This window comes from Staurois parvus, unplaced genomic scaffold, assembly GCF_062004578.1.
Source record: "Staurois parvus isolate SC_StPar_1 unplaced genomic scaffold, SC_StPar_1.0 ptg000448l, whole genome shotgun sequence".
NCBI classification, from domain to species: domain Eukaryota; kingdom Metazoa; phylum Chordata; class Amphibia; order Anura; family Ranidae; genus Staurois; species Staurois parvus.
In genome coordinates this window covers 303,415-330,725 of record NW_028318244.1, presented here as the reverse complement: position 1 = coordinate 330,725, position 27,311 = coordinate 303,415, and the positions used below count along the sequence as shown (strand labels likewise).

The 27,311-nt window shown below is 43.5% G+C and overlaps 1 protein-coding gene across 1 annotated transcript in view; it reads right to left on the bottom strand.

Moving 5' to 3' along the window:
• The window catches only part of ADCY3 (adenylate cyclase 3), a 201,250-nt gene that overhangs the window by 20,963 nt on the left and 152,976 nt on the right, over positions 1 to 27,311 (bottom strand). Inside the window, exons 11-17 of the mRNA XM_089688163.1 lie at positions 26,269 to 26,356; positions 20,117 to 20,233; positions 15,384 to 15,643; positions 7,199 to 7,280; positions 5,585 to 5,743; positions 688 to 834; positions 461 to 580 (exon numbers count right to left, since the gene is read on the bottom strand). Coding sequence (XP_089544289.1) covers positions 461 to 580; positions 688 to 834; positions 5,585 to 5,743; positions 7,199 to 7,280; positions 15,384 to 15,643; positions 20,117 to 20,233; positions 26,269 to 26,356 — 973 coding nt within the window. The remainder of the gene's footprint in view (positions 1 to 460; positions 581 to 687; positions 835 to 5,584; positions 5,744 to 7,198; positions 7,281 to 15,383; positions 15,644 to 20,116; positions 20,234 to 26,268; positions 26,357 to 27,311) is intronic.

The following is a 27,311-nucleotide window of genomic DNA, read 5'->3' as shown; positions in this document are numbered from 1 at the left end:
ATTGGTTGAACTAGATGGACTTGTGTCTTTTTTCAACCAGATTAACTATGTAAAAACATTTGTGAGGTCAGGTACTGATGTTGGGTGAGATGACATTGGCTCACAACTGGCATTCCAATCCATACCAAAAGGTGTTCAGTAGGGTTAAGATCAAGGCTTTGTGTAGGCCACTCAAGTTCCTCCACACCAAATAGGTCAAACTACGTCTTTATGGAGCTGGCTTTGTACACAGGAGTTTCCAAAGTCCAAGAATGCTTCACCATTAACAGTGCCCTTCATTGGAAATACCTGTACCCAATCATCTGGAGGCCACCAATCATCTGGAGGCCATCTGTTGGCCACATACTGTAGGCAAGTGTGATGGTTAGGTATCCACAAACCTTTGCCCATATAGGGTATGTCATTAACTTGCAGTAAAAAAAATAGTTGTACCATTGTCCAGCTGTCTTTGAAAACAAACCTTTATGGTGTTGTTGAATCCATTTGTGTTGGGGTCTGGAGTGACGCCGGATGCAGCCATGTAGGTGCTACCAATGGTCTTGATCTTGGTGATACAGCGAAACTGCGGCTCATCCAACAGCTGGAAACAAAGAAATTCCAGAAAATGATGTACTTTCACAAGGAATGGACACTCTGCTGATATTGCTGTACAAAAGGATTTTCCTATAAGTAGAATGGGGATCGTACCGCATCAAAATCTGAGATGATCTCATTGAGGAATCTCAGGCACTCAATACCGCCATTGTTGATGTTCTCCTCAGTGTAAAAGTCGGAGAAGTTTGGGATGGAAGCAAACATCACCCCGATCTCATCGTACGACTGGCTGTACAACTCCTAGAAGATATGCAATGAAAAGTCCATCAACTGAATCCCTGTATTTTGCATAGAAGACATTTTAAAATTGATGAATAACTATTACCTATGGGATAGTGGGGGAGGCGGCTTAATAGGAAAAAATGGAAAATAATTTTTTTTCCCCCAACAACTTGCCCTTCGCACTATAGCAGAAGTACTGCTACAGGGCGGCAGGGCTACGCAAAATCACGTGTATATGTATATATATATATATATATATATATATATATATATATATATACGTGATTTTCATTTCCAGGTAGGGGGGTAGTCAGTCTCTGACTCCCGGCCGGTGATTCCCCGCTGGCACTCAGCAATCGACGGGGAAAGCTGACAGGGGAGAGACCTGTGTGTAAGCAACACAGGTCTCTCTCCTGTCAGCATAGACATGCTGTTTTGTATCTCTCTACACAGCAGAGAGATACAAAACAGCATGACTCCCTAGTAAAACAATGCCCTTAAAAAAAGTTAACCCTTTGATCGCACCAGATGTTGATTCCTTCCTGCCCAGTGTCATTAGTACAGTGTCAGTGCTTTTTCAAGTAAACCAATTAATTTACACGTATTGGGATTTTTTTTTAGCAAAGACGTAGCAGAATACATTTTGGCCTAAATTTATGATTTTTAAAATTTTTTTTATTGGATAGGTTTTATAGCAAAAAGTTAAAAAATATATTTTTTTTAATCAAAATTAGTCAGTCTTTTTTTGTTTATAGCGCAAAAAAAAACCAAAACAACGCAGAGGTGATGAAATACCACCGAAGGAAAGCTCTATTTGTGGGAAAAAAATATGACATAAATTTCTATTATGTACAGCGTTGCATGACCGCGCAATTGTCAGATAAAGTAATGCAGCACCGTATCACAAAAAAATGGCCTGGTCAGGAAGGGGGGTAAATCCTCTGGAGGACAAGTGGTTAAATAATCTTTTTTTATATATTTTTAAACAATCTTTTTTAAAAATTATTTTACAGGTTTCCCCCCCCCCATTTGGGGAAGATAAGAAGGCTGCATTACATCCCTATCCCCCCCTTCTCTCCATCTGACTGTGTGCGGTCCTGCAGCATTATCACATACAATGCAGAGCTAACAACCTTTCATTGTACATGAAGGAGGCAAGAGATTGACCATAGTTAAGAGCGCCTTAGAAAGGAGACTTGAAGACCCTTCTTGGGTTAGACATATATTTACTACATTTAAACTGGAATTTGACCTAATGTTTTTAATTTAAGATGGAACAGTAGAAGGTCTAAAGCAGGGATGCTCAACCTACGGAAGAGCGAGATCCACTTAAGCAATTTGTAATCGGTTACGGGCCATAATGAAATGAAATGGTTCAGAATTTCTAATTTTTTTATTTTAAATAGCATAATGAACATTTTCCTTCTGCGGCCGCTGAATGCCTGAATGCAGGAGGAAAATGGAGAGGATTGGTTCATGTACAGTTGCAAGAAAAAGTATGTGAACCCCTTTGGATTACGTGGAGTTTTGCATGAATTGGGCATAAAATGTGCTCTGAACGTCATCTAAGTCACAACAATAGAAGAACACAGTCTGCTGAACATAATACTACACAAACATTAGATGTTGCCATGGTTTAATTGCACATAACATGTAAACATTCACAGTGCAAGGAGGAAAAAGTATGTGAGGCCCTAGCTTAATGACTTCTCCCAGAGCTAATTGGAGCCAGGAGTGAGCCAACCTTGACTCCAATCAGTGTGATGATATTGGATGTGTTGCTGACAGCTGTCCTGCCCTTAAAAAACACACCTGTTTTGGGTTTACTGGTTTCAAGAAGCACTGTCTGATGTGAACCATGCCTCGCAGAAAAGAGCTCTCAGAAGACCTACGATCAAGAATTGTTGACTTGCATGAAGCTGGAAAGGGTTACAAAAATATCTCCAAAAGCCTTGATGTTCATGTGTCCATGGTAAGACAGACTGTCTACAAATGGAGAAAGTTTAGCACTGTTGCTACTCTCCCTAGGCGTGGTCGTCCTGTAAAAATGACTGCAAGAGCACAGCACAGAATGCTGCATGAGGTAAAGAAGAATCCCAGAGTGTCAGCTAAAGACCTACAGAAATCTCTGGCACATGCTAACATTTTTGTCGACACATCTACAATAAGGAAAACATTAAACAAGAATGGAGTACATGGGAGGACACCACGAAGGAAGCCATTGCTGTCCAAAAAGAATATTGCAGCACGTTTGAAGTTTGCAAAAGAGCACCTGGATGTTCCACAGCACTACTGGCAAAATATACTGTGGACAGATGAAACCAAGATTGAGTTGTTTGGGAAGAACACACAACACTATGTGTGGAGAAAAAAAAGGCACAGCACACCAACATCAAAACCTCATCCCCACTGTAAAACATGGCGGAGGGAGCATCATGGTTTGGGGCTGCTTTGCTGCCTCAGGGCCTGGACGGATTGTTGTCATTGATGGGAAAATGAATTCCAGAGTTTATCAAGACATTTTGCAGGAAAACGTACGACCATCTGTCCGCCAAATGAAGCTCCGCAGAGGATGGGTGATGCAACAGGACAATGACCCAAAGCATACAAGTAATTCATCAAAACAATGGCTGCAACAGCACAGAATACGCCTTCTGGAGTGGCCCAGTCAGAGTCCTGACCTCAACCTGATTGAAATGCTGTGGCATGACCTTAAGAAAGCGATTCACACCAGACATCCCAAGAATATTGATACACTGAAACAGTTTTGTGAAGAGGAGTGGTCCAAAATTACTCCAGATCGTTGTGCAGGTCTGATCTGCAACTACAGGAAACGTTTGGTTGAGGTTATTGCTGCCAAAGGAGGGTCAACCAGTTATTAAGTCCAAAGGTTCACATACTTTTTCCTCCCTGCACTGGGCATGTTTACATGTTATGTGCAATTAAACCACGGCAACATCTAATGTTTGTGTAGTATTATGTTCAGCAGACTGTGTTCTTCTATTGTTGTGACTTAGATGACGTTCACAGCACATTTTATGCCCAATTCATGCAAAACTCCACGTAATCCCAAGGGGTTCACATACTTTTTCTTGCAACTGTATATGCCACTCCTGCCGCACCTCTTGTCCAAGTGTAAAACAGAATGTGACAGGGAGGCTGCATGGGCCCCCTGGGGCATGGGTCACCATTGACATTACACCAGTGGTTTGGGAGTTGTGACAAAAACACGTTTCGGTTATGGGGTTTTACTGCCCCCAAAACGCAAATGTAAGCAAGCCTTACTGTCCTGAGCCCCCTATAAGGCTGCTTTCACACTGATGCGCTGCGGTTTACCCACACCCTGGATGCAGCGCAGCGCACCTGTGCCTTTCCTGCGGGTAGACTGTGCTTTTCCATAGACTTTTATTATATCTTGGAAGTGTTCTGCACTTTTTGAAAGCACACCATAACCTCTGCATTCAGGAGTTTTTGTGTACTTTCAGAAAGTGCACCAAACCAGCAGGATACAATAGAAGTGTGCTTCCCTGGTTAGAGGTCGAGGGCCACATCAGAGAGATCCAAAGGCCACATGTGGCCATCAGGCCACAGACTGAGCACCCCTGGTCTAAAGTATATCTGAAGCCATATTATTTTGAAGAGCAGGGAAGGGTTAGAACCGTCTTTTATTTGCCAACTTTTTCATACTAGGGAGATTTCGCTTCACTTCCTGTTCTGCAGACGCCCACAGAAAGTGATGGTAATATGAGGGAAATCCCATACCCAGTTGCCAATAAAACAAATGTCCTGATTGGAAGAATCCACCTCACTTCCTGTTTGGGTGACAACTCAAAAGTAGGATTTGCCGTCACTTTCAGTCTTGGACACAATGGTCAGCAGGACAAACTGACAGAGTGAATCAGGGGCGGACTGACAACTCATGGGGCCCCCGGGCAATAGGGGTCATGGGGCCCCTGTGTCCCTGCCAAAACTCAAAAAAGCCTATGAAAAAGGTACCAGGGGCATCTCATGGGGCCCCCTACTGACCCCGGACCCTCAGGCAGTGCCCGAGTTTCCAAATGGTCAGTCCTCCCCTGGAGTGAATATACCCAAAGGAAACCCAGACAGCAATAAAATGCCAACAAAGGCTCTCAGAATTACATGACCCCCTACTTCCCCCATTACCCCGTTCGCTTCCTCACTGACCTGTTCTCTCATTAGAGCAAAGCGGAAAAAGCCCAGTGCATGTTCTAAGTCACTCTAGCTGGAGATTGCACAAGGCTAAAGAACATACTTTCCCCCATTCCCCAGGATAGAAAAATGTGCATTTCATATTGCTCCAAGTAGCAGGGAGTGAAAGAAAGGCAAGTATAAGTAGCAGAAGTGGTGCCCTGTATATTCAAAACACACTTTAGTTCTTCAAAACCCCAATATGAAATATCATCTGCTGGAGATGATCAGCTGAAAAGCTGAACTTAACATGGGCACAGCTACGGTGGGGCTCTCAGAGAACTGTGCACCCAAAATGTAAAAACACTTCTATTTTGGGAAGTGGTCTTTAAATTGTGACTGGGTTTCTGTGTATACTACCACCTTGAAATTTTGGTTGTTCATGCCTATGTGGGGGTATTTCCACTAAGGAAAGGTGGAAGCCCCTCTGAATGTCTGCATCACATAACTGGGAACTCCAGGCCCAAGGTCTCATCATTGGAGAATTATACTAGTATCTACAGAGAAAAGTGTGCAGATGGGTTATATTTTACTTCATTCATATACAGATTTCTCTCACCTCATCCCTCTTTTTGGAGCCCAGGAAGTGTCGAGCCACGTGTTCCGGCAGCATGTTAGTGACCAGAGCCTCGTTCCAGCGCCTCATATCGTACACCTTCTCCTTCTGCTCGTGGACGTCAATCTTCCACAGGAACAATGTCCTGGCCAATTTCTCCACCTATAGGAACCAAATACAACTTTCAAATTCAAGTGGAACTAAATTCAAAAAGTGAATATTTCTTCCTTATAGTATAGAAAATCTTCAAACTCCAGAAATTGCAATTGTGCCTGAGCAGAAACTTGAGAACCTACCTTTTGTCTTGAGTTCCTACTAAAAAATAACAGGGCACTTCCTGTGCCTAGGCACCCCTGTTCCGTAGCCTCATGGCTGTATATCTGCAGTGTGAAATCATCTAAGGCAGTGGTCTCCAAACTGTGGCCTGTGGGCCAAATGCGGCGCTTTGTTTGCCTTTATCTGGCCCTTGTGGCACTATTCCTCCTACTTATACGAAGCAGTGTTCTCCACTTTGACAACAACAGTGGGGCATAATTCCTCCTTCTAACACCAACAGGGGGTATTCTTCCTCCCACTGACGCCAGTGATGAGACATAACTTCTTCCTTTAACACCAATGATAGAGAACTATTCCTCCCACTGACACCAGCGATGCGGCACTATTCCTCCCACTGACACCAGCGATGGGGCACTATTCCTCCCTCTGACACCAATGATGGGGCACCATTCTATTCCTTCCACATACACCAATGATAGGGCATTATTCCTATTACTGACACCAATGATAGGGAACTATTTCTCCCTCGGGGCAATATTCTATTCCTCCTACATACACCAATGATGGATCAATATTCCTCCTAATGACACCAACTATGGGGAACTATTTCTCCCTGTGACAGCAACAATGGGGTTCTATTTCACCCACTGACACCAACAATGAGGCACTATTCCTCTCACGAACTCCAAAAATGGGGGCACTATTCCGCCTGCTAATACCAGTGATGGGGCACTTTTCCTCCTCCTACTGACCACAGGGGTGATATGTATTTTTTTTTGTCCCACTGACCACCAAGTCTGAGGCATTATCTACTCCCAATGGCCACAGTCTGGACCCCCTAAAGTCTGAAGGACAGTAAAAAGTTTGGAGACCCCTGATCTATGGCATCTGACTGCTAGTCTCACCAGATTTGGAATAAGATTTGGTGATGTCACTACTGTTCTCCCTGTTGGACAGGAAGCTGTACATGGGGACCTGCAGTGAAAAGATCTCCTTGCTTCTGCTTTAGACATTCTGTGGGTATCATTACCTCATCAGATCACCAGTCATCAGGAAGGTATCTCTGACATGAGTAAGTAAAGCCCTGCCTCTAGCAAGATGGCTGCCTCTACAGTAACACACAGTGCAGAGCAAGGCATGGTAAGTCAGTAATGGGAAAAAGATCAATATCAGGGAGCCTGCAAACAATGCTGATAACTGGTCCTTTGTCCCCTGCTTGCCTTGTTGGGGAAAGCTTCTACAGTACAGATCGTGTGTGTGTGTGTGTGTAGCCTGGAAGTTGGAACCATAACTGGGCTTTCATGATCAATGTTGGTGGTCATCAGACAGAAATGCACTTACGTGGCGGGCGAAGTAGTAGAAGCTAAGCATCATGATGAAGATCATTGCTGTCATGGAATATTTGGAAGGAACCAGGTTCGCTCTGTGGGAAGAGACCAAAAACTATTTTCCATAAAAACTCCACAAACTGTATTGTTCAGTAAGCAGAGGACCTTTAAACAGATGTTTTTGGTGCATTGCTATGATGTTATCCCTAATCTGAAATCTACCAATAAAGCCAACACTTAACCTCAACACTCCCCTTAATCTAACACTACACATCAACTCAACTCTTGAATCCAACAGTTAACCTCAACTTTACCCCTTCATTTGATGCATATCCTCAGCTTAACCCACTCGACTAACACTTAAGCACAACCAACCCTTCATTTAACATTTAACCTCAATCTAAGTCCTTCATCTAACACTTAACTTCAACATAGCTGCTGCATTTACAGGGATCTATTTATAAACAAATTAGTTGGATGAATCTCACAAGCATTCCCCCAGGTGTGATGAATTTTCCCATGTTTTGTCTAATAGGTTTATTTCCTATGATTGACACAATTCACAGGGACATCGCCGCTGCCCAGACTTCCACCACACCTATCTCCTCTCACACAGCAACCCCCTCAACACCCGTCTCCCTTGGCCTCACCACTGTTCAGACCTCCACCTCACCTAACATCCCTCACACTGAAGCCCCCTCAACACTCCACTCCTTCGACCTTAGTACCACTGAGGAGGTCACTAAGGTCTTCTCTGAAGCCCACCTCACCACCTGCCCCCTCGACCCTGTCCCCTCACAACTCCTACGATCTCCCTCCTCCTCTCTCCCTCTCTTCTGGCGCATTCCCCTCCCCTCTGAAGCACGCGCACATCACTCCCATACTTAAAAAGCCCTCCCTGGACCCCACCGACTCAAACAACCTTAGACCCATCTCCCTGCTGCCATTCACATCCCAACTCCTTGAGCGCATAGTCTATAATCGCCTAAGCTCCCACCTAAACGACAACAACCTCCTTGACCCCCTACAGTCCGGCTTCCGTCCCCTACACTCCACCAATACTACCTTACTCAAACTCACCAACGACCTGCTAACCGCCAAAGCTAATGGCCACTATTCAGTGCTCCTACTCCTCGACCTCTTTGCGGCTTTCAACACAGTTGACCATCCCCTCCTCCTCAAAAAACTACACTCCCTTGGCCTCAGAGACTCCGCTTTCTCCTGGCTCTCGTCCTACCTATCACAACGCTCCTTCAGCATTACCTATAACGCTAGCACCTCCCCCTCACTCCCCCTCTCTGTTGGGGTCCCTCAAGGATCTGTCCTCGGGCCCCTTTTTTTCTCCATCTACACCTCCTCCCTTGGCCAACTGATACACTCTCACGGCTTCAACTACCACCTCTATGCCGATGACCCCTCGCCTCACCCCTTCAGTCTCCACCCGAATCACCAGCCTACTGAATGACATATCAGATTGGATGTCGCTCCACTTCCTTAAACTGAACCTCTCCAAATCCGAGCTCCTAGTTTTCCCCCCCAGCCCGCGCACCCCCTCCCCCCCACTGACTTCTCCATCACGTCCAACAATGACACCATCAGGCCCACCCCGCAAGCCAGAGTACTTGGTGTCATTCTAGACTCCAATCTATCCTTCCAGCCCCAAGCCCAATCGCTAACAAACTCGTGCAGACTCCACCTCCGCAACATTGCCAAAATATGCCCATTCCTAACCCCAGAAACAACTAAGCAACTCATCCACTCCCTCATCATATCACGACTCAATTACTGCAACTCCCTCCTCACTGGCCTGCCTCACCACAGGCTATCCCCGCTTCAGTCGATCCTGAATACGGCGGCCAGACTCATCCACCACCCCCCTCTGCCAATCCCTCCACTGGCTTCCGATTGCCCAACGGATCAAATTCAAAATGCTAACAGTGACTTTCAAAGCTGTCCATAATTCTGCCCCAAACTACATCACTGACCTAATATCCAAATACCACCCAAAACGCACTCTCCGCTCCACACAAGACCTCCTTCTCTCTAGTTCCCTGATTTCCTCCTCCCATGCCCGCCTCCAGGACTTCTCCAGGGTATCACCCATCCTCTGGAACTCCCTACCCCAATCCATCAGACTATCACCTACTCTCCTTTCCTTTAGGCGCACCCTGAAAACCCATCTCTTCAGGGAAGCCTACCCCGCCCTCTGCTAATTGCCGATCTCTTCCACTCTTCCTACCACTCCATCCCCCACAGCTTTTCCTCCCGTACCACTATCCCCTCCCTCCTAGATTGTAAGCTCCAAGGAGCAGGGCCCTCTAACCCCTCGTGTATCGCACTGTATTGTTATTGTACTGTCTCATGTATTGTCTCCCATTGTAATGTACAGCGCTGAGCAAACTGTTGGCGCTTTATAAATATTGTATAATAATAATAATAATAATGATGGTCAGCTCCATTCATTGGTCACAATGTGCTGTTTTCCTGTTTGAAGAATTTCAGGAAAATGCTGCTTTACTGCCACTATATGAAGCTGACAATCATAGGAAATAAATTAGACAAAATAAGGGGAAAATTTGATACAGCAAATGTTTATAAACAGATCATTTAACCATTTCAATACCGGGCAATTTTACACCTTCCAGCCCAGGCCAGTTTTCACGTTTCAGCGCTCTCACATACAACATTGTACCCAAACTAAAATGTTATCATTTTCTTCACACAACTAGAGCTTTCTTTTGGTGGTATTTAATCACCGCTGGGGTTTTTATTTTTTGCTAAATTAACAAAAAAAGACAGAAAATTTTGAAAAAAAAACACGTTTTTCTTTGTTTCTGTTATAAAAGTTTACAAATAAATAATTTTTCTTCATAAATTTAGGCCGAGATGTATTCTGCTACATGTCTTTGGTGAAAATAACCCAAATTAGGATGTATTATTTAGTTTGTAGGAAAGTTATAGAGTTCACAAACTATGGTATAGATCTGAATATTGATCAATCCTGAAGTACTGACGGCCAATCTAATTTCTTGAGGTCCAAGAATGTCAGAACAATACAGATATCCCCAAATGACCCCTTTTTGCAGAGTAGACAGTCCGATGTACTTCATAAGAGGCATGGCGAGTTTTTTGAAGTTGTATTTTTTTTGTCATAATTTTTCGCAAAATGAAAAAATTAAAATTATTTTCACTATTTTTTTTTTACATACTGTCACCAGTGCAGTACAGCGTCATCATATAACTGGCATGGCGGTGAACAGGGACACTGACTGGTGACAGTATGAAAAAAATATATATATATATTTATTTTTTATATTTTTTTTTAATTACATTTTTTTTAAGATTTTTTTTTTCATATTTTACTATGACCAAAGTAGTACAATGTTACCATAGTAACATAGTACCATAGTACCATAGTAACATTGTACTTCTTTGGGGAAGTGATCAGTATTTTTTTTTTTTTTTTTTTACACAATTTGCTTATAGCAAAGAATTACTTTGCTATAAGCAAGCATTTACCTAAATGACATTGATTCATTCAGGTTTTTTTTTTTTTTTTTTGTGCTTAGCTGTGATTTGGCCACAGCTAATCACATGACATGTGCATGTGACCTGCTGTGACCATTCACAGCTAGGCACTAGTATACAATGGATGGCATGAATGAAGCCATTCATTGTATACAACTGTCATGTGACCTGCTGTGATTGGTCACAACAGGTCACATGGCACCGGCAACGGTACTCAGATCTGTCATCGGCCGTGTCCGAGGTACACGGCCGGTGACAGATCGCGCCGCTGCGCGGCTCTGCAACCGTGCGAACTGCGCATGTGAAGGAGGACGCCAAATGGCATATACCCCGGAAATCTATCGCATTTTTGCGCCCGCCAAACGGCTATAGGCCGGGCGGCTAATGGTTAATCTTAACATAACAACTTCATCTAGCTCCTAACCTCAATCTAACCCTTTCATCCAATGGTTAACTTCAGCAAAACTTTTTCATCTAACCTTTAAACTCAACCTAACCCCTTCATCTAGCTAACCAAAGCCTTTCATTTAACACTTAACCTTATACAAACCGTCAGCATATTGTTATCATCAAACCCTAAACTCCAACCTAACCCCTCCATCCAACCCTAAATCTCAATATCACCCATTCGACTAACCCTAATCCGCAAACTAACCATTCTATCTGCTCCTAAACCTCAACCTAATCCCTTTCTCACATCATCCTTAACCTAATCCTTTGAATTAATATGAAACCTAAACCTGTCCCCTTCATCAAACCCCAATTGTACCCCAAAATCTAACCCTAAAGTTCAATCTCACCCCTTCGTTTAACCTTAAACCCCAACCAAACCCTTTCACCTGTTCGTAAACCTCAACCAAACTCCTTTCTCTGACACATCACCCCTAACCTAACCCTTTGATGCAATATTAAACCTCAACCTATTCTCTTCACTAAACCTCAAACTTCAATCTAACCTTAAATCTCAGTCTCATCCCTTCGTCTAACCCTAAACCCCAACCAAACCCCTTCATCTGTTCCTAAACCTCAACATAACACCTTCTCTTACACATCACCCTTGACCTAACCCTTTGAATTATTATTAAACATCAACCTATTTTCTTCATCAAACCCCAAACTTCAATCTAACCTTAAATCTCAGTCTCATCCCTTCATCTAACCCTAAACCCCAGCCAAACTCCTTCATCTGTTCCTAGACCTCAACATAAAGCCTTCTCTTACACATCACCCTTCACCTAACCCTTTGAATTATTTTTATATATCAACCTATTCTCTTCATCAAACCCCAAACCTTAATCTAACTCCAAAATCTCAATCACACCCCTTCATCTCTTACTAATCTCCAACCTCCCGCACCTTATACATTTTTGTATGCCATGAACCTAATAATTCCTTTTCCTTACTTGACAAAAACACATTGAAGTTATAGCACTTGTAACTTCCATACTTAATACATAGATATTCATGGTATACTCCTCAGATCCTGCTTAGACATCCTTTTTTTTACTCTCTGCATACCACCTGAGGTACAATGCTCAAGTCTAAAAGAATATAATGACATATCTTGACACTTGTGCTTTTGAAAACAATGATGCTGTAAGACTTGTTCAGTCTAGTTCAGAATATTGTGTTGTACTGTGATATTGTCTCATGTCCTATACTGCACATGATGCAAAGTGTTACTTAAATAAAGACTTTATTAAAAAAAAAACCTAATATAACTCATTCACCTAACCCTATACCTCAACCTAAATCCTTAATCTAACCCTAAACCTCAACCCCTCACCTAACTTTCAACCTCAACCTATCACCTTCATCTAGCACTGTACCTCAAACTAACCCCTTAAACTAATACTAAACCTCAAACCCTCTTCATCAATCCCTAAACCTCAAACCCAGAATCTAACCCTAAATCTCCGTCTCACTCCATCTAACCTTAAGCCTCAACCTAACCATTTTATCTAAAGCTCAACCTAACCCTTATATCTAACATTTTGCCTTTCCTTACCCCTTCATCAAAACGTAAATCTCAATCTCACCCCTTTATCTAACCCAAAACCTCAAAATAACCCTGTCATCTGAACCTAAACCTCAATCCAGCCCTTTCATCGAACCCTAAACCTCAACCTAACCCCATTATTTAACACTTTACCTTAACCTAACCCCTTCCTGAAAACCTCACCCTAACCATTTTCTACATTTCAACATGACCCTTTTATCTAAACCTTAACCAAACCCTTTTACCTAACACTTTACCTTAACTTAACCCCTTTACCAAAACCTAAATCTCAACCCTTCATCTAACCCTAAACCTCAACCTAACCCTTTTATCTAAACCTCAACCGAACCCTTTTATCTAAACTTCAACCTAACCCTTTTTTTTCTAAAACTTTACTTTAACCTAAACCCTTTATCACACCCCTTCATCTAACCTTAAAACTCAACCTAATTCTTTCATCTATCCCTAAACATCAACCCAACCATTTTAACCATTTTATCCAACACTTTATCTTAACTCAACCCCTTTATCAAAACTTCAATCTAACCCCGAACCTCAACTAACCCTTTAGTTAAATCCCGACTCTCAGTTTCACCACTTTATCTAACCCTACACCTCAACCTAACCCTTTTATCTAAACCTCAACCTAACCCTTTTATCTAACATTTTTCCTTACATTAACCCCATCCTCAAAACTTAAATCTCAATCCCACTCCTTCATCTAACCCAAAACCCCAACCTAACCCTTTCTTCTAACCCTGAACATAAATCTAACCTTTTTATCTAACCCAAAACCTCAACCTAACCCCTTTATCTAATACTTTACCTTAACCTAACCCCTTCATCAAAACCTTAATCTCTGACAGTAGCTCTGAAGAAAGGGATTCGTCCCAAAACACATCAGCCATTTGACCACACTGACAGTTGGAACACCTTACCCGTTGTTGCGGGCATCTCCATTATGCAAAAACTTTATATACATGCTATGCCTGTATGTTTTTTTCTTTTACACCTTTGAATAAATCTTGGATAATGCACTAGGTGTTTGCGCTACATGTCTGCTCTTTAACCTTAAACCTCAACATAACCAATTAATCTATCTCAAAACATCAACCTAATCCTTTTATGTACACTTCAACCTAACTATTTTAGCTTATATTTACGTTAACTTAATACCTACATCAAAACCTCAATCCCAACCCCTTATCTAACCCCAAACCTTAACCTAACCCTTTAATCAAAACCCAACTCTCAATCTCACCACTTCATCTAACTATAAACCTCAACCTAACCCCTTCATCTATTCCTAAACCTCAACCTAACCCCTTCATCTAACACTCTAATACTAAACTTCAACCTAATATATTTTCAAATCAAAAATTATAGTATCACGTAGATAATTGTTATATCACGCTGATATTATAGTTCTGAAAATGGTCTAGCTATGATGAAAACTTTGGCAGAAAAAATATGTTATCATCAGGGCTGAAAACACTTAGATACGTGATATAAAGAACAAAAAACTATAGTATCTCGTAGATAATTATTATATCACGCTGATACTACAGTTCTGAATATATAATGCAACAAAACAAATATGAGATGTGGTTTAACAACAATGAAAATTTTGGCACCAAAATTCATTACACATGGAGCTCCTCAACCTCACATATCTATACAGTTTTTGCTCTGGTTTCCATTAATAAAAATGACAATAGGGTAGTTGGATTCATGTTGCCAGATAGCTATAACTAGAAAAATAATGGGCTGCCATTGTGCAAGGTGTGTCTGTTCAATCATTGCCCCATCCTTCTCATCCTAGCCTCGCCTTCTTTGAAAGCTGAGCTGAAGGTTTACGTTTATACAAGGACAAACCTAGATTGGGGAATGCTCAGATTGCACTTGTATGTTAACTGGCATCTTGGGACTCCAGGTATAAACACACAATACAAGGATACCATGAGGATTTATACGATGTGTTAAATCGTTTGTGGACATGTGAGTGGGCATTTTTTATATTCTTTTTCAATAAACATTACTGTATCACGCTATGGGAGATCTCTGTTTATGTCTCTGAGCATCATCTGGTGGCAAGGTACCACCACTATACAGCAGCTGGAGGTGGTTTTTGGATAACAGCGCTTGAGGTGGGATCAACTGTGGACCTGTAGACCGGTTGACATCTGAGGGATACACCCTACATGTAACAAGGCGTATTGGCCCTTGTGGTCAGTGCGGGGAGGTGAGGAGGCACTCAGACCATTATAGGATTGTGGCACCAGTGGCACTCTCACGGCTCCTAAAGGCTCACAGTTTTTGTTTGAAGTGGACTGTATATTATTCACTTTTATCACTTGTTGCAGTGTGTCATTTTTGCATGGTTTTGTGTGCAACCACTATACAAGTATATAGTCACGTTTTTCCCCCATTGGGGGACACACAAGGGGATTTTATCCTTTTATACATGATTATCTGTGTAACATCTGAGAGTATATATATATATCTCTATTTATCAGTCTAGGTTCTATCTATGTACATTTATTCATACATAGTGGTATTTGTTTAGCGCTACACCAATTTCTTATTTATATTTTATCTTACATCTATGGCCAATCGAAAGTCTACATAAAATGCCAACAACCCGTTTAATGGCAATAGGAGAGACTCTTACACATAGCCGTTGAAACGTTTTCTGTCGTAGTCATCAAAAATCGGCCTCCAGGCGTAAATGTTCACCACTCCCACAGCGACACTGATCATCAGCATGAGAGTCAGCTTGACCATATGGCTAACTTGGACCAACATGATGGTGGCGATGAGGGCTAGGACCGCAATGTAGCTGTAATATTTGGGGTTCTCCACGCAGCCCCAGGCCTCCACAGACTGTAAGGTGACGTTGTAGGAGGTGGAGTAGTATTGAAGGCAGCTGAGCTGTGGGACGAACAAGGAACCGTCACATGCGTGAAATGTGGTCAACTTTAGTAATCAATAGGAGATTATCTGTCACTGGTCACTCTATATTAAACCGGTAAAAACAAAAATTGGACTAGTCATCAAGGTCTCTCATTGACAGCTAGACATGTGCATGACGGAAATTTTTTAGTTTTGGATGTATGTGTTATTTGAAGTTTGTTTTGTTAAATTTATTATGTTGAACTGATTTCTATTTTAAACTCGTTTAATATATCCAAGATTGGTTTTGTATATTCGTTGGTCTAGGTGTATTCAACAAATGTTGTGGTTTTTCCAGAAGATTGCTATATATTCAATATATTATCAAAGCGAACAAATTGAATTTGGAAGGATTCGATGTTTTAGGACGCTAGTCCAACCCAGCAAGAGAAATGGCATGAGCTGATTGGACAATATCGACTGGCGTCATGTGCATCCAAATTAACAAATGGGATGAAATCCGTATCCAAATTATTGAACAAATTAGAAAATTTTAATAATTTCCTCATGGACCCGCATCATGTGACATCATCCGAATGAAACAAATGCATTTGTTATATTCTTTAAAACTTTTTTTTCGGATTTGTTGACGTTCATTTCTGCATGTATTCGGAGACATTTTTGTCTGAATAACGAATGGGAACTAATGAAAAGCACATGTCTGTTAATAGCCCAGAACATGAAAGCCACTTCTTTATAGGCATACATTGAAGGAAATAAGTATTTGATCCCCTGCTGATTTTCAATGTTTGCCCACTCACAAAGAAATGATCAGTCTAAAAATCGAATGTTCGGTGTATTGTAACACAGAGAGACAAAATAGCAACAAAAAGTTCAAAAGAAATGCATGTCTAACAAATGATGCACTGATTTGCATGTTCATGAGGGAAATAAGTATTTGATCCCCTATCATTTAGCAGGATTTCTGGCTCCCAGGTGTCTTTCATACAGGTAACAAGCTGAGATTAGAAGCAGTCTCTTAAAGGGAGTGCTGCTAATCTCATTTTGTTACCTGTATAAAAGACACCTGTACACAGGAGCAATCAAACAATCAGATTCCAAACTCTCCACCATGGAAATGACCAAAGAGCTGTCCTAGGATGTCAGGGACAAGATTGTAGACCTACACAAGGCTGGACTGGGCTACCAAACTATCGCCAAGCAGCTTGGTGAGAAGGTGACAACAGTTGGTGCAATCATTCACAAATGGAAGAAACACAAAACAACTGTCAGTCTCCCTAGGTCTGGTGCACCATACAAGATCTCACGTCGTGGAGTGTCAATGATCATGAGAAAAGTGAGGAATCATCCCAGAACTACAAGTGAGGATCTTGTCAATGATCTCCAGGCAGCTGGGACCACAGTCACCAAGAAAACAATTGGTAACACACTACACCGACAAAGATTGAAATCCTGCAGTGCCCGCAAGGTCCCTCTGCTCAAGAAAGCACATGTCCAGGCCCGTCTGAAGTTTGCCACTGAACACCTGAATGATGCAGAGGAGGACTGGTTGAAAGTGTTGTGGTCAGATGAGACCAAAATTGAGATCTTTGGCCTCAACTCGCCGTGTTTGGAGGAGGAGGAATGCTGCCTATGACCCCAAGAACACCATCCCAACTGTCAAACACGGTGGTCGAAACATTCTGTTTTGGGGGTGTTTTTCTGCTAAGGGGACAGGACAACTGCACCGCATCAAAGGGACGGTAGAAGGGGCAATGTACTGTCAAATCTTGGGTGAGAACCTTCTTCCCTCAGCCAGGGCATTGAAAATGGGTCGTGGATGGGTGTTCCAGCATGACAATGACCCAAAACATACGGCCAAGGCAACAAAGGAGTGGCTCAAGAAGAAGCACATTAAGGTCCTGGAGTGGCCTAGCCAGTCTCTAGAGCTTTTCCTACTGAAAATATGAGGGAGCTGAAAGTTCGAGTTGCGAAATGTCAGCCACCAAACCTTAATGACTTGGAGAAGATCTGCCAAGAGGAGTGGGCCAAAATACCTCCTGAGATGTGTGCAAACCTGGTGGCCAACTACAGGAAATATCTGACCTCTGAGACTGCCAACAAGGGATTTGCCACCAAGTACTAAGTCATGTTTTGTGAAGGGGAACAATTACTTATTCCCCTCATGAACATGCAAATCAGTGCATCATTTTTTGTTGCTATTCTGTCTCTCAGTGTTACAATACACCTACCATTCGATTTGTAGACTGATCATTTCTTTGTGAGTGGGCAAACATTCAAAATCAGCAGGGGATCAAATACTTATTTCCTTCACTGTATAAGAATATTTATTAAGGGGACATACAGGAAGACGGAGTTCTCCTTTAACAACTGAACAAGGTGAGGTATTTGGTTATACAAATAGTGAGCAGCTCCCGTGGTCTCTGGCCACCCATTCCCACCTTCTGCTTCTCTGATTGGAGAATAAAGCCATCTATCACAGCAGTGCTGAGACAAGGCCCTTGATCACCCAAGACAAAAAGGCCAAGGTGTGCCCCTCTCCATAACCTACTGCTTCTGCAGCAGAGATTGCAAATCCTGCCCGTTTGCACATCCCTCCAACAGAAAAGCCCAAGGCGGATGCCTCTCCTGCCTACCCCTCAGCCTAGCCCTACATCACAGCAATGGGTCAAAAATAAGGTGGGATGGGGTTGGCTGGGACCGGTGACGCCAGGAGCTGGTTGCTATTTGCACATCAGAGCACCCTGATTTTATTGGCTTCCCAGGAGTTCTACAGGAGATCACAGATGACTTGCTGGATAAGGTAACATGTTCACACATACTTACCATGCACTCTCTTCTGTCTTCCATGAAGTGCATTTATCGCTCTGCAAAATCACGGGTTAAAATCTGATCCTTCACTAGGTCACATCTTATAAAAGATGAAAGTACTCAAGCCTGGCGATTGGTCAATCAGGTGCCCAATGCTGCTTTTTGAGGAGGCAGGGGACACAGTCACATGGACCTCCATGCCCACAAACACCTGTCTGTCTGTCCTTCATAACCCTTCACTCTACTCTAAGGCTAACATGTCACTTTGCTCTATTTTCCTGTAGGTCTGCATTCATTTACCATTAGAAGCTGTACTATAGCTTCTAGCAATGAAAAGCACTCTGTGAATGGAGGAGATGGCAGGTAAATGAAAGGTCTGCCATAGAGAGATTTTAATTTCTGGAAGCTATAGTACAGCTTCAATGAATGGAGGATGGGCAGATGAATTAAATCTGCCTATTCTGTTCATAGAGTATGTGACGGGAGTCACTTTGGGTGGGGGGCCCATGGAACACAGCTCACTTTGGAGAGGTGGGGAAACCCCTGTCTCAGCTCCCCATATCCCTCTTATGTATAAGTCACCCTGTGCCTGTTAGGGGTGCAGGGTGAGATGTCCTGATATTGTGTAGACATGTATAGGTGGGGTGTGGGGGTTGTTGATTGTTTAATGCCATGTGGCTGTATCCCATTGTTCTATTGTGTGTCTTGCTTGGGAGCAAACTATTATGGGATGTGTGTGTTTGTGTATTGGCTTGGTGGGGGGTGTTTCTGGCAGCCTCTCTCTCTGATGGGTCTGTCTGCTGATGTGTTTCTTGTTGCTAGATTTGGTTTGCCCCACCCTGTGTACTTATGCAGGGAGGGGGAATTTTTCCCTTGAATGTTCATATCTTATGTCTGTGTTAAAATAAAGCAGTCTATTTCCTGAGTTATTTTGAGACTGGTCTCGTCTAGCCTCCTATGGTCAGCGGTGGTGTCCGTGGATCTGTGTTCGGGCAGGGAAAACGGGAGTCTAACAGAAATACCCTAGTGCAGTCGGGTTCCAGTTCCGTTACAGAGTATTTTTCACTTCTGGAAGCTATAGCAGAGCTACTATGAATGGAGTAGGGGGCGGATGAATGAAAGTTCTGCCTACCCAATTCATAGAGCACTTTGCCTTGCTAGAAGCTATAATACAGCTTCTCAGAATAGAGGACAGGAAGATGAATGAAAGGTCACCTCCACCATTCATAGTGCAATTTTCATTGCTTGAAGATATAATACAGCTTTTATGAATAGAGGAAGGGCAGATGAATGAAAGGTCTTCCTCCTCCATTCATAGAGCGTTTTTCATTGATGGAAGTCATAGTACAGCTTCTACAAATGGAGAATAGAATGAATGGTCTGCCTCCTTCATTCACTGAACGCTTTTTCTTTGCTGGAAGCTATATTACTTTGTGGTTACTGAAATCAATCCTATTCTTTGCCAAAACCTCCAAGATTTGACTTCTGTTGTAAACCTGATATAGTGATTGCTCTTAACCTTATGAATATTCCAGTTCTGTGTTTAACTTTTTTATTTGTAAAATAAAAAAATAGCAACAAAGTTTATCAATAAAATGTATGTAACAGAAAACTAAATAGAAACATTAGACCAACAGCAAGAGGATCGCCTGTTCAGTAGACAAGTCCTGGCTTTCTTACCATGTCCACAATGTCCGCCATGGTGAGGATAAATATGGCAGACATGGCCCAAGTGTTTCTTGCCCACCTGGTCCTGTCTATCCATGTGGAAAAGGCCACTAGCTTTTTTGGGAAGACCTATAGAGAAAGAAGAGACAGGTCATTCTCCAAACCATGAATGGAACAAAACACAGTAAGTATGTGGCAGCAGCTAGACTTCTTCATTTAATAGACAGGTTCTGCTTCATGCTTTAGTTGTGCTGCACAGTGACTATGCTCTGCTGCTTTTTAGTTTACTAGTTTCAGGACTGACTAGCGTTCTCTCCAGGACTGAGATATTATTTCAACAGGTGCTGATTAGGTAGTGCACTTGAAATATGGCACAGCAAGCATGTAAAAACATAAAAGCTCACTGAAAATACATATTGGCTGACAGTCTTGGCTATGTCTCAGAAACATGTTTTTGTGAGAGTTTCCAAGTCTGCACACCCACTGTGCCTTTATGATGGGTTCCCACCATCCCTACACTCTGTTCCTGAGTATGTACAGCTGCGGTGCCAAGTATATGGGATTCAAATCATCTCTTCATTGAGTTCCTGGGTCTGTACTCCTGCTGTGCTCATTATGAGGGGTTCCCACCATCCCTATGCTGAATGCTCAGGTCTGTACACCTGCTGTGCCCATTATAAGGGGCTCCCACCATCCCGGTGCTGAGTTCCCGGGGTTTGGTACACTTGCTGTGCTCATTTATGAAGGGTTCCCACCATCCCTGTGCTGAGTTCCCAGGTCTTTACACCTGCTGTGCCCATTATAAGGGGCTCCCACCATCCCCGTGCTGAGTTCCCAGGTCTGTACACTTGCTGTGGCCATTATGAGGGGTTTCCACCATCCTGGTGCTGAGTCCCCCAGTCTGTACACCTGCTGTGGTCATTATGAAGGGTTCCCACCATCCCTGTGCTGAGTTCCCGGGTCTTTACACCTGCTGTGCCCATTATGAGGGGTTCCAACCATCCTGGTGCTAATTACCCTGGTCTGTACACCTGCTGTGGTTATTATGAAGGGCTCCCATCATCCTGGGGATGAGTTCCCTGGTCTGTACACTGACTGTGTTCATTAAGAGAGGTTGTCACCATCATTGCTCTGAGATTCCAGGTCTGTACACCTGCTGTGCCCATTATGAGGGGTTCCCATCATCCCTGTGCTGAGTTCTTGGATCTGTACACCTGCTGTGCCCAGTGTGAGGGATTCCCACCACCCCTGTGATGAGTTCCCAGGTCTGTACACCTGCTTTGCTCATTTTGAGGGGTTCCTACCATCTCTGTACTGAGTTCTTGGGTCTGCACACCTCTCTGTGCTTCTCTATGCACTACAGGCAGATCAAGGCTGGGGCCGGCAGGGTGCTGTACATAGCATTCTGAAAACATCACAGTACCCTAGCTCAGTACTCCTCTTAAAAGCCCTCAGCCCTGATGCAAGCAGCAAGAGGAGTTATGGAAATATCAAATAGCCTTGATGGGTGGATGTCCTTTGCTTGCAGACCATCCTTGGTAATGCCCACATGTGATGCTGACCCTCCATGATTGAAAAAACTGAAATCTAATAAATGAAAGGGTAAGGGCCAGGGACAGTCAAGGCTGGAAAGGAGGAAATGAGCCGGAGCTCTATCTGACTTGCTGCAGCTTCTAATGCACATTGTGAGAAGCTCACAGTGTGCAGTGAAATCAGAGTAAGCCGTTTCAGGCCCGAAGAGGAGCCGGTGCAACTGTGCAAGACTGAAGGGAAGGCTGGAGGTCAGAGTTAATTATCACAGTTGCTCTCCCACCAGTTGTAAAAGAGGAAAACGTACCTTTACAGAAACAGTCATTTGTTTTTAATGCAAAATCTGTTTGCTGTGTAAATTTTAATTTCCTCATTTTCTAATGAGATAACAGGCCGAGTGTATGCGCGGTGACGGAAGATTGCAGCGTAAATAAGGAAATATGGATCTCCCCGTGTTAATCAAACACAAGCCCAGTGATAACAAGATCACGTTTTTGATAAAGTTGATCTACACGCATTTTTTTTTTTCAATTAAAACATGGAGAATTTTATAACTGATCTCTCCTGGAATTGCTACTTGCTTGGCTGCTATTGCCATCCGTTTGCTTTAATACTCCAAGTCACTGACCTGGATCACATTTTGTCTGACTTTCCTGATCTGTATCTATTCCAGGTCAGTAAGTCAGAAAGGATGGATGCCAGTGCAGTCAGGACGCAACATTTTCCGCGATGGGTCAGTAGATTTAGGATGGTTACACTCAGGGGCGGACTGACCATTTGGGAACTCGGGCACTGCCCGAGGGCCCAGGGTCAGAAGGGGGCCCCATGAGATGCCCCTGGTACCTTTTCATAGGCCTTTTTGGGTGTGGTTTAAGTGTGGGCAAGGACACAGGGGCCCCATGGTCCCCTATTGTCCGGGGGCCCCATGAGTTGTCAGTCCGCCCCTGGTTACACTACTTACCTCTTCCTGGAGAACATGCTCTGTAGATACCTTCCAGTGCCAAATGTGACCGGTAGGGTTGAGCTTAGGCACGTTTGGATCCTAGGGAATGCCTCGGCCGCTTATGCTTTTATTTTTGGGTGATTTTGGTAAAAATTATTTTGATGCACATTTGTTGGCAAATTTTTGCCTAAATTGAAAGGGGGGTTGTTTGTTTGGCACAAGAACAGGTTCATGATAGTTGAAAGGAGACTGTCCCCCTGTACCCTTTATAAATGGCGTGGTATACAAGAGGTTAGGGGCGGCACAGTGGCTTAGTGGTTAGCACTTCTGCCTTGCAGTAATTGGGTCATGGGTTCGATTCCCAACCATGGCGCCTCTTGCATGGAGTTTGCATGTTCTCCCTGTGTTTGCGTGGGTTTCCTCTGGGTACTCCAGTTTCCTCCTACACTCCAAAGACATGCTGGTAGGTTAATTGGCTCCTGTCTAAATTGTCCTAGTTTCATCCCTGGCCATGCGGGATCTCCTGTATGGTGGGGGTTGGGGAAAGACCTGGCAACCTACCCTGTAAAATATTTGCTAAGAGAATTCATGGAAAAAGTCACTTGCGAGTGACGGTCCATGCAATCGCCAAGGGTGGGATACGACTAGATAGATAGATACAGCCATGAGCTTGGTATTGATCTTTACAGTCGGCTAAAGGTTTTCAGATAAAAGAGATCCAGTTGGCACAAGGACAGGACCAACTACATTTATGGGTCTTCCCCGCCCTGCTGCCAGCACCCGCGGTCCCATTCGTCCGAGGAAACAGGGACCGCTGTAAATACCGTCAGCTTGCTATTGATTTTTTTTAGCTGGCCTTTCAGATAAAAGTGATCCAGAATCTAGGTGGCTTTAGAGCCACCTGATCACTTTCATGAGTCTCTGATGGTGTAACTTTAAGCACTCCCCTGTCCTGCCACCACCACCCACGGTGGTTCCTGAGCTTTTGCATTCCTCTGAAGGAACCGAGACCACAGTAAAAGCTGTGAGTTTTCTATTGATTTTTTCAAGTGGCAAAGGCCTTTCAGATAAAAGCGATTAGGTGGCTCTAGAGCAGGGGTGTCAAACTGGCGGCCCTCCAGCTGTTGTACAACTTTGGGAGTCATACTCGTAACTGTCAGCCTTGCAATGACTCATGAGACTTGTAGTTTGGCAACATCTGGAGGGCTGCCAGTTTGATGCCCCTACTCTAGAGCCACTTTTATTGGACTCTGAAGGTGTGCTGGGAGCCCACCAGCCAGTGGTTCCTAAGCTCTCCTATTCCTCCAAGGAGACTGTGGCCATGGTAAATGCTGTGAGCTTTCTATTTATTACTTTTTTAGCTGGCAAAGGCCTTTCAGATAAAATTTATCCAGGTGGCTATAGAGTCACCTGATCACCTTTATGGGCCTCTGAAGGTGTGCCCCCTGCCAGCAGTGGCGGTTCCTGTGCTCTCCTATACCTTCACGGAGGCCAGGATCGTGGTAAATGGCTCCCCACAGGAAGTGTCCCCCCTGTGACTAATAAACCCGGAAGCAGCGTCACTTCCAGGTTCACAGCTGTCATTCCATGGATGTTGCAGCCGAGGGTGCAGCTAATCAAGCATGATCTGTTATTGATTGGCTGCAGTGGGTGGCAGGGGAGAAATTGGGGATCTAATAGGACCCTGATGTCTTCATAAAGAATCACATACCCAATGCTATCAACACTGGGGGCTTGTTAGCATCCCTGTAACAGCAGTAAAGTTAAATAAAGAACAAATTAAAAAATTCTAAAAAAAATATATAAAATAAATAAAATAAAAAATTAGAAGCACCTCTGTCACCCTCATATACACTCCAATTCATACGTACAGCATAAGGCATGGATGTGTATGTAAACATAAACTGTGCCACACGTGAGGTATCGCTGCAAACATCAGCCTGAGAGCAATGATTCAAGTGCCATAAGTCACTGTTAACTCTCAAGTGAAAAGCATTTAAAGCATTGCCTATGGAGCATTTTGGGTATCATAGTTTATGTAACTGTCACTTCCTGTGCACTAACCTGAAAACGCAAATGAAGTTACCAGCATTCCTAGCTATCTTCGGAGGACTACAAAACACCTCCCCCAAAGTAATGGAGAGGAGGAAATGAGGAACTGTTCTTAGTGCAATTCAGGACTGCAGCCTAGGGTGACAACACTATTAATCAATAGATACAGCAAAGTGAGTGCTGTCACCCTAGGGTAGGAAGTGTGTTACTATCAGGATCATCAGATGGAAATAAAGGAAAATAATCACATCTAAGAACTGGTAGGGTGCAATATATTACATTTTCTATTTTGAGTTAGGATATGCTTTGTGTTGTACCAATGACCAGTAGAATGTCTGCAGACTCTGACTTTCTCCTTTAGTATGTCTGCAGACTCTGACTTTCCCCTCTAGTATGTTTGCAGTCTCTGACCATCTCCTGTATCATGTCTGCAGTCTCTAATCATATCCTGTATCATGTCTGCAGTCTCTGAATGTCTCCTGTACCATGACTGCAGTCTATGACCGTCTGCTGTACCATGTCTGCAGTCTCTGACCGTCTCCACTATTAATATACAGGATTTATATAGCGCCAACAGTTTGCTCAGCGCTTTCCACTATCATCTCTGCAGTCTCTCACCATCTCCTGTATCATGTCTGCAGTCTCTGACCATCTCCTGTAGTATGTCTGCTGTCTCTGACCATCTCCACTATCATGTCTGCAGTCTCTGACCAGCTCCTGTATCATGTCTGCAGTCTCCCACCATCTCCTCTACATGTCTGCAGTCTCTGACCAGTTCCTGTATCATGTCTGCAGTCTCTGACCATGTCCTGTACCAAGTCTGCAGTCTCTGATCATCTCCTGTATCACGTCTGCAGTCTCTGACCATCTCCTGCATCATGTCTGCAGTCTCTAACCATATCCTGTATCATGTCTGCAGTCTCTGAACGTCTCCTGTACCATGTCTGCAGTCTCTGACCATCTCCTGTAGTATGTCTGCAGTCTCTGACCATCTCGACTATTATTATTATTATTATACAGGATTTATATAGCGCCAACAATTTGCTCAGCGCTTTCCACTATCATCTCTGCAGTCTCTCACCATCTCCTCTATCATGTCTGCAGTCTCTGACCAGCTCCTGTATCATGTCTGCAGTCTCTCACCATCTCCCGTATCATGTCTGTAGTCTCTCACCATCTCTCTACATTTTTGAAGTCTCTGACCAGTTCCTGTATCATGTCTGCAGTCTCTGACCATGTCCTGTACCAAGTCTGCAGTCTCTGACCATCTCCTGTATCATGTCTGCAGTCTCTGACCATCTCCTGTACCATGTTTGCAGTCTCTGACTTTCTCCTGTAGTATGTGTGCAATCTTTTACCATCTCCTGTATCATGTCTGCAGTCTCTGACCATCTCCTGTATCATGTCTGCAGTCTCTGACCATCTTCTGCAGCATGTCTGCAGTCTGTGACTTTCTTGTCACAAGTCTTTGGCAGGTCTCTGACCATCTTTTGTTGCATGCCTGCAGTCTCTACAGCATTCTCTATGTTTACATTCACTGAAAACAATGGGTGGTCCTTTGGTGATGTCAGGAGCCACACTTGAGGCCCCCTATAGCACAAAGTTGACCACCACTGCCTTAGACAAAGTCTCTTCTTACCCTGGGAAATATGGCTGCCAATGAGCAGATGGTGAGAACCAGGAGAAGGATTTCACCGATGACAAAAGTCACATAGTTGGCCACCAGCCTAAAATAAAAAAAGAAGACAAAATATTTATTGCACAAGCAGAAATTGTACTTTCAGATCAATCTCTGTAGAGTTGTCATCACCCCTGGTGTCATCATACTGATTGCTACACTTTTCTTCCAACCTACTGCACCAATCAGCACTGCTGACATCCTGGATCAATGATTCTGGGTGTATTTCTGTAGTTACATGTATCATTTTTTTTTCTTCACAAACAAAATGAAAACAAAAATAGATGTATATATATTTAACATTTATATATAGTTTTTAATACTAAAATTTATGCAAACAGTTACAGTGTCCTCTGCAAACAAGATCCACCTGTTTCTGAATGAAGACTTCAGCAACATGTACAGAACAGAGCATGCTGGGACTGAAGTAGTAAGTAGTAGTAAGCAGTCCGTCTGTTAAAAACTGATATTTCATAAATAGGATATTGAATATTCCAATAGTGCGGACTCTCTACCATAAGTTGTCATCTTGTCACAGCAGGTGTGCAAACTAAGCAACTTACTGTAGGGCTCATAATCTGCAGGTGTAGGTGGTGGGTGCCCCTCATAATGGACACAGCAGGTCTGCAGACCTGGGAACTCAGAACAGGGATGACGGGAACCCCTAATAATGGGCAAAGCAGCTGTGCAGACCCAGCAGCTCAGCATAGGGATAGTGGGAACCCTCATAATGGGCACAGCAGTTGTGCAGACCCAGCAGTTCAGAACAGGGATGATGGGAACCCTCATAATGGGCACAGCAGTTGTGTAGACCCAGCAGCTAAGCACTGGGATAGTGGGAACCCTCATAAAGGGCACAGCAGGTGAGCAGACCCAGCAGCTCAGTACAGGGATAGTGGGAACCCTCATAATGGGCACAGCAGTTGTGTAGACCCAGCAGCTAAGCACTGGGATAGTGGGAACCCTCATAATGGGCACAGCAGTTGTGCAGACCCAGCAGCTCA